At 38.4% G+C, this 8,937-nt stretch overlaps 1 protein-coding gene across 1 annotated transcript in view; it reads right to left on the bottom strand.

The window, feature by feature from the left end:
* Mlip (muscular LMNA interacting protein) overlaps positions 1–8,437 on the bottom strand; it is a 126,236-nt gene extending 117,799 nt beyond the window's left edge. The window contains 3 exon segments of the mRNA XM_063253822.1: positions 1,349–1,504; positions 8,326–8,388; positions 8,390–8,437. Coding sequence (XP_063109892.1) covers positions 1,349–1,504; positions 8,326–8,388; positions 8,390–8,422 — 252 coding nt within the window. The 5' untranslated portion in view covers positions 8,423–8,437.
* Between the last annotated feature and the right edge of the window lie 500 nt (positions 8,438–8,937).

Here is an 8,937-nt window from a genome sequence, read left to right on the forward strand (position 1 = left end):
GCCAGGCTAGCCTTGAACTCATGGTGATCTTCCTGCCTCAGCCTCCCAAGTGTTGGGATTACAGAATTGGGTCATCACACTGGCTCAAATATTGTTCAACTGTTTAAAAATAAGAAAAAAAGTTTTAATCTTTTGCAGATGTGATTGTTCATGTATCATTGTGGTGATCAAATGAGTATTAGCATCTTAGGAAGCTCAGGAGGTTTGCAACTAAGATTGGGTTATCCACCTACAGTCTCACGGTTTCAAAGGGCACAATAAAAAAAAGATGCCATGAATATGCTAATGTGTTTGAGTACTATTTGGAAGGAAATTCCCAGAGCTCTTCATTTAGTAATCAGGGTTTCTCTGAAGTAATGTGGTCTCATTTGTCCTTGAAATAAGATAGCAGCATTACAAACTACATGGTTATAGATACAGTAGTATATTAGTACTTCCTAGCTAGTAACTCAAGTTCTCCTGGTCCCATTTTATCATAAGGATAAATAAAAATATATGAAAAAATACTTTAAAGAAAAAATTTACACTAAATTTTATTGTTCTAACACCAATCATTGTTAGATATTTGTTTGACTTTTACCTCCAGTAATTGCCTAGTTTTATGCAGGCATAATCAGAGTAAATGTAATGAAAGCAGTCATTGAGCCTAATCGGTCATGTAGTACCATACGGTTGATACTTTCCACTGTATTTCATAGTCAGTGTAAGTGTACCCTTGTCATGTCATATACCAGCATATTCTTAATTGATATCAATCCTCAATTTCTAACATAAATCAAGCTCTTTATTTTTCATTAATTACTTTCATACCAAACATTGTTCTGCTTTTGTGCTATTTCCTTGAGATACGTCTCCAAAAACTAGATTACTGAGAGGTTTTGAACAGTTTTATGATTGTGGATAAGAGTTTTCCAACAAATTGACAAATTTGCAAAATTAGCTGCAATGTTTGGTCATGTCAATATTTCTACAGCTGCCCCAACACTGGGCATTACTTTTAAGTATTGCTAGTGCACTACATGTGAAGTTTTTTTATCTAAGAAAAGTTTTATTATCTAAAATATACAGTGGAGGAAAGTGCTAGAAAAGAGAAATTGCCCTGTGAGTAGTAAACAAGAAGATATCCATTCACAAAAGTTGAGACTAATTCATTAGAGACAACTGGAATTTGATAACATTTAGGTTCCTGTTATATAATTTTATAGATATGAGACTTTATTTTTAGTTATCATAGATTTCATAGTGATATCACTTTAAGAACGAGAAATGAACATTGATACAAATTTCTAAGCCATTATTATGGATAACAATATAATTTTAAATAAAAAAGAAATAAAAATAATCCTACCCTATTTACAGTTTCTGGACTCTTATCACCTGGCTCCTCAGGAATTCTAACAAGGTATTTGGAAGTGTTGGCCAACTGAATATGGGCTGGAAGTCTTCCAATGGTAGGGACAAAGCTGAACATCAGCGGTTTGGCTTCAGAATCACCAGAAGAGACCTATGAGACATGTCACAAATTAGACCTTCAGCCTCACTGAAGCTTTACCTTAACTATTCTCTATATAGCATAATATTTATCTCATTTATTTTGATAAATTCCTTATTGTCCTATGATAAAGTATACGGATGCCAAGAAAGCAGGTATAAAAATAGGCACAATGTATCAGACCTTTTTATACCTGCACTCACCAGACAAGCAAGCTACTCCCTGCTGCCAGTGAAGGGAATACACAGCAGATGGCTGGCTGAGCCACTGAGGGTTTACCAGAAGTCTGCAATGTGGTGCGGACATCTCAGACACACCATCTGGTCTGCTTCAAATGTGGCTTTTATCCATTTACCCCCCCCCCAAGTTAGTAGGTCCCATCAGTGACTCATAATCAATAAGCACACAAGAAAATGCCAACATTTATTGTTTTCAAGAAAGTTGGATGGGGCACTGTTTCATATACCTGTAATTCTAGAAGTCTGAGAGACTGAGGCAGGTGGATAGATCTCAAATTTAAGCTTTGCCTGGATAATTAAGCAACTTAAAGAGATCTCAAAAAAAATTTAAAAGGGCTAAAGATATCGCTCAGTACAAAAGTCTTGTGTTCAATCCCTAGTACCACAAAAACAAAAATAGTTAATGTACACATTTAAAAGAGAAAGTATGTCTATCAGAGCACCATGCCTGCTCTTAAGGAGACATCTTCTCTTTCATCTATTTTTAATTCATAAGTAATTTTTATTAAATATTTGCTGTGTGGGAAGCCTTTGGGAGAAAGGGATCTGACAGTGAATAGAGAACTGTTGGTAGACCACTCACAAGAAAAAGAGGGGTGCACACAGAATGCTAAGAGAACAATGAGGAAGTGCTTACCAACCAATGAAGAGCCTTAAAAGGCAAAATCTAACATGCAGTCCAAGTGAAAAGGAGACTAAGGAGATCCTGGATGAGAAATCTATTGAGTGCAAAGAGGGCCAGTAGCTGAGTGGGACACTTCTCAAGCCTAGACTTTGTCCTGCTGATAATCAGCTTAGAATTTTAGACAGATCTGGCTTTTAAAGTCACAAACATAGAGACAACACAAGAATCCAAAGCTATCATTATAAGTTAAATATGAAGTACCCCCACTTCATAATTTACAGCAGTGTTCTGAGGTAGAGCCTAAGGAGATATGTAGATTATGAAAACAAAAGCTGCATTGATGGGTTAAACCATTGATGAGCCCTAGATGACCGAACTGTGAAAAGCGGGGGCTTAGTTGGAGACAGTAAGGCACAGGGGCCTCTTTCTGCACCCCGCTCCTCTCTCTCTTGCTCTTCCTCAGTGTCTCTGCTTCCTGGATACTCTGAGATGAGCAGCCATCCTCTGCCAGGCCCTTCTATCATGCTGTTTCTGCCTTGGACCAGCTGACCATGGACTGAGCCTTCTAAAACCATGAGCCAAAATAAACCTTCTCTCCACTAAGTTGTGCACACGAGGTGTTTTGTCCCAGCCACGGAAAGCTTATTAATACAGCCATAAACTGCAGATCAATCAGAAAGGAGACAGACAACATGGCACTGTAGACCTCTTTTTTCAGGAAGTTTGGATGAAAGTAAAGACAGGTTGAAGTGGAGGAGAGTCAAGGCAGTGCCTTTGTTGGTATTATATTGAAGTACATTTGAACATGTCTGTAGATATACAAGGAAACAACCAGTAGAGAAAGAAAGGGAAGCAAGATCCTAGAGTAAGATGAGAGTTCATTCCTGGCTCAGGGAATGCAGAAATATTAGAGAGAATGATGTGAAGAGACAGGAAACAGTGATCATAGAATTAGAGGACTGAAACAGTGGAGTGTTTTGCAGCCAGAAGCTAGAGACACAACAGTAAGGAAGAGAAAAGGTGAAGGCAGCATGATATTAGAAAAATTACCCTTTGGGATATAATGTTGGTTTTGTAAAAAACATATTATTAGAGTAATATTGATCCAGGAAATAAATCTTCTAGGAAAGAAGAAATGAAAGTTAAGGAAATGAAGGAACAGCGTCTCTTTTGAGACTGGAGAAAAATAACATAAAAATGCTCATGAATGTGGTGGAATGGGGAAAGTGCAAGAGTGAGGTCAGAATGGGAATGACTCGGGGTAATCAACTCTCATTTAAAAAGTCAACCCCTCTAGTCAGGGTAGCACTCCCCTCTGCTACCTCAGTGCTCTCATCAGAGGAAATATCCCAAGCCAAGCGCAGCAAGATGTTCCTCCACTCCCGTAAGCCCGGCCTCCTTTCCCTGCCCAGGACCCCTCAGACCACATATCCTTCCAAGCATGCCCTTTAACCAAGTTTGAATCCATGCTGAGGCAGAACCCAGACTCTGAGTCATTCCTGACCCCCAACAGCTTCCCACATTCTCAGTTTGCTCCCGTCTCACACCCTGCTGCAACTCTCAAAAGCCACTTCACTGTACCTTCTCTGAAACTTAGTCATCCACCATAAAATCTTTCATGTCATTAATGTCTTCTCTAAATCATTCTTCCCACTTTTTAATTCTAACAAAAACACATTTTCTCTGAAGGCCTCTGTTTCTCAAGAAGTTCTCACAGTGGAGGCAAGTTTCCTGCCTATTAGAATGGATATAGGGCAGGTGTCACCCTTGTTCCTGTTTGCTATTTCCAGAATATTCTTGCTACTTCCAGAATATTCTTGCTACTTCCAGAATATTCTTATTTTTCCCCCTACATATCTGAAGCTGCCATGTCCTGTCATCTGCCTGTACCATCCTTCTACCTCCGGGTGTAGTCATCTGCCCGTCCTCATACTGACCCCTTCTTTTCTTGAAGATTTTGTTCTTAGATCAGTATTACTCTCTCTAATACTATGTTTTTACAACACCAAATATTAGATTTCAGATTACTTTTCTAATATTGTTTTGCCTTGCTTACTCTCATATCTCTAGCCTAGCTCATGAGCTGCAAAATCCTCCGTAATTTCAGTTCTTTAATTCTCTTCCCTAAAATCACACCATACTTCCATAGCCCCTTTCATTTCTACTGGCCTACAAAACTCTTTCCCTTTCTTCAAACACCTGAAGTCTTCTTCCCCATTCTTACCCCGAACTGATGACATCGTTTCTCATTTCACTTATATTATTGAAACAATCAGAAAAGATGCTTAACGGTACCCAAAGTTACACCTACTAATCACCTGAATCTACTGCTTTCAATGGTCCCTAATACTGTGCTATGCCTGAGGCCAACCCTCAGTTGAATGCATGTTCTTCACTTAAATCTGTATACTCAACAGGGCCTTATTAAAGACCTGCTAAATGCTAAGCACTCTTTTTTTTTTAATTTTATTTAAAAGGAAAAAGAGAAAAACACAGAACAATAGCTGACCATAATAATGTTTTTGGTTGGATCATTGAACACAACTGTTTGCAGTCTCACTGTTTGAATGTCCACTTTGTATTCTTTGATACTGTGATTTAAGCACTCTTCCAGAGACAGGTGATAAAATGGTGAACACAAATTCCTACGCTCATGGAATTTACATTCTAGTGGAAAGAAACAGGCAGAAACAAATAAGCAAAACATGTAGTATTTTCATAAATGCTATGAAGACTTGATGTAAGGATATTGCAACAATTGATAGGAGGTAAAATGATGGGTTAAACTTGGATTGTTGCATTGGTAAAACCTGCTAAAAATAGAGAAAATAGAATTGGAGGGGAAATATCAGAGACAGTCTAGAGACAAGATGAATTAAAATTTTTTACCTGCATAACTGCAATAAATGGCTACTCACTGAAATGGAGAAAATATCATTTGACATTGGTTTGAGAAAAAAGATTGAGGTCAAATCCGTAATGCTCAATGTGCCTCTAAGTGGAAATGTGAGCAGGAGGTGGGATTAGGAGGGAAGTCTGCACTAAGATTGTCAGGGTTGTTATCCACAGATGGTATTTAAAATCACAGGATTAGATGAGATCACCATGGGGGTACACACAAATAGGGAAATGAGGTCCGTGTTTGCCCTCCGCAGACTCTAACAGCATGTACACACCAGCTGAGGAAGAACCAGAAAGGCAATGTGGAGTCTGAAGGAAGAGGAAGAGCCCACCACATCACAGATAGCAGAGAGGAGAAGCCCTGTCCAGACTAAAGGCCTGGCAGACTCCCAAGGACCCAAACAAGTGAAAGTCCTCGAATATGTAGGGGCGAAGGTTACCTGGCTGTCTGAAGTCTCTGAGCAGCCTACCCCAGCCACAAAGTAAATAAACATAGCACTTATAAAAATTGATGTTCTCAGGTGGCATTTGGCTGACAAGAGGTCGTTGGCTCAGAAAATAGATATGGTACTATAGTGACTGTTTGAGAGAGCATCCTGGGGTTACAGTTTAAAATGAAGTATGGTAATTCTAGAAGATTCTAAAGTATTAGCTTTGAACTTGAGAAGACTAGTTTAGAGGAAGGGCACTGAGCTTGTAAAGGTCAAGGAACTGTTAGGCAAAAGTATACATATGGTTGTGAAAAGGAAAGCCAAACTGGGCTACATGAAGATTGGGCTTCATAAAGAAACTAAGAACATGCTGGAACCTTCTGGACTAAATGTGGAAAGTGGATCAGAAGATTCTCAGGAATAGGTTACATGGGACTCTAGTTATCGATTAGTGAAAATTTTGTGAGCATGAAATAAAACAAAAAGAACTATATATCCTTCTAGTTGTTTTCGCCCAAGTTCTAGAACGCACTAGTGAAATAATTCTGGGCCATTTATTATAAGGCATAACTTTCTGTTCACTAAAATACTGCTTTTTGATAAACAAATATACCTTATAGAAATAATGCATAATCCTTAGGGTATATAAAATGTAAAAACCCTTTTAACCCAACTTTCATTTTTTCAATATTCTTTTTTGGCTGTTAAAGATATTTGTCATTATTTTTCAATAGAGTCACATCACAACTCCCAGGTGGCAGCTTATTAGAAAATAAAAAAATTACTGCTTATTCTGTAGGAAGAAACACTATACTCCTTTTTAGACTTGAGCATCTACTACAGCAATACATACTACTAAGCCTTTCTATCTGTATTTTTTCTAGGGAGATTTTGTTGTAAGATTAAACTCATCAATATCTGGATAGAACAGATAGTGACCAGTGCAAGAAAATCACCAAACAGCATTCAAATAATCCACCTTAGAATTTCATTTGAGCAGAAAATAATGATAATCCTTAAAGTATCAAAAAGAAAGAGATAATACTGTAACTTTGTCCCAGATTCTGTAGGAAGACCCACACTTATCCTCCAACATTATGACTATAGGTATATCCAAATCAAATTTAAATCATTAATATGAAAGATTTCACTCTAAGCATAACATGGTAATGACATGCAAGTAATCAGTATAGAGTCAACTAACTTTACCTTCTAAACCAAAGCACACACAGTGACAAAAATTTGTTTTTCCAAATGCCTTGTACAACTATACAATTCAAACATGTCTTAAATCCCTAAATGTAGACCTCCATGGCTGAAACATTTTATAGCTTTAATTTTATTGAATAAAACAAGAATGAAATAGGAATAAAAACATATTTCAGTGAATAGGATATGCTTTTATCACAATCCTATCAAAGAAATTTCTGAACATAACCACATGTTAAGAATGAAGGCCATAGAATAGAAGTAAAATTATTTCCTTTTACATTATTGGCATGTTTTTCTACTGAACTATCTGTGGTCAGTTCCTCACCAGGATAGGAAAACAATTTCTTACTTTGGTCAAACCAGTATGTCATTATAGAGAGAAGAAAATCTAATAGGACTAAAAGCTTATTCACCTTTCAGGTTACTGTTGGAGAGTAGCAAAATCAGGAATAAATTCCTGTCTGCATATATAACCTCAGAAGACCAACTACAAAAACCAATTATTTGTTATTCCTTTTTAAGCTAATAGTAGAAAAACTAGCATGAGGTTCTTTCTACTGCCTTTACTAAGCGTCTTTTTATCTTACCAAAAATGGAAGATTCGCCTACAAAGAATTTTAGATGGGAAAAGATTTGAAATTATACTAATTATGTAATGCAGCAATCTAACAGAGTCTTATATTAGCCAGTTGACTGCTGAATCAATCCCTTGTTCAGGAAAGAAAATAAAATATTTGCGATTTACTGCCTAATGCATGGCCAACTTCCAATGGAGTTAAACGCTGAATTGTTATGGTGATGAGAAATCATTTTCCACACAGAGCAGAACAGATGCTTTTCATAGCATTGTACTTACTAATTGCCAATTAACACTTTCAGTTGTCAATGCCGTTTAGCCATCTTAGTTTCTCTCACAGAGAAACTATTTTAATAATAGAAATAAGAACCGAACAGATTAAGATATTTCCTGCATATGCCTTGAAATGCTCACGATCTCTGAAACTAGCATTTTCTCTCCAGAGAGCCATATAATTGGAGAAATTGTTCTCTCCAGGGCCATGCAGGCTGAATGCTCCTTTTTAGTCTGTGCACCTTCCTCTCCTGCATTTCACTCAGAGGTCCCATCCTGCCTTCCAGTGTGGCACCCGCACTCACAGATGGCCACTGGTCTCTCATGAAAAGCAGGCATTAGGAAGCCTGTGAGCGTGACCACCACCAGCGTGCCGAGGGCAGTGCTGAGCATTTCCTTTACCCAATGAGCGGTTTTGCCCTCTCTCTAACTGTAGATCGCATTTCATCTCCACACACAGCCAAACTGATCTGCACCCAGGCAGCTCTCACGCGCACCCTCCTGCAGCAGACATGGGAACACGATGCACTGCTTTTAAAAGTTATTGAAAGCATTAAGCAAAGACCTCTTTTTACCTGGGGTGTGGTCTGAACGCTCCCTGTTAGGATGCACGAGTTCATTTGGAAATAATTGTTCCCCGCAGTCACTCAGAAGCCCCTGCTCTGGAAGCATTGATTCATCACATGTGGGAGTGAACAAGCCAATGGCTGAGGTGGGAAGAGAGACTGTTACTGAAACAACACACACACACACACACACACACACACACGCACGCACGCACGCACGCACACACTCACACACACATTCTCACAAGGAAAAAAAAGCAAGTTTAAAAAGAGGTAAAGCAGAATCCTCCCCGAAGCAAGGGATGTTGTCAGCTCCAAAGAGTAGATTTATTTTTGAGCAATTTTCATGTTGGGAGCTCTATGAGAGGTCACACAGACTACTAAAATGGGATCGAAGAAAAAACTGCCATCTAGATGTGTTTATGCTCTTTTCTTTTCACTCATCTATTCCAATTACATATTCTATGAAAGGAAGAGAAAAGTCAGATTGTGCAGCAATGAGAAACTGATTGCAAAGGGGCCCGGCACCTGCTAACCTCAGTGACCAGGTGGCCACACTCACAGGAAGCATTCAGAGGCACAAATGCATGCACACACTGTGTCTAAATAAAGACCTAGAAA

The sequence above is a fragment of the Cavia porcellus genome, unplaced genomic scaffold (assembly GCF_034190915.1).
Source record: "Cavia porcellus strain 051 isolate PalLab524CR breed Dunkin Hartley unplaced genomic scaffold, mCavPor4.1 scaffold_7, whole genome shotgun sequence".
Classification (NCBI taxonomy): Eukaryota; Metazoa; Chordata; class Mammalia; order Rodentia; family Caviidae; genus Cavia; species Cavia porcellus.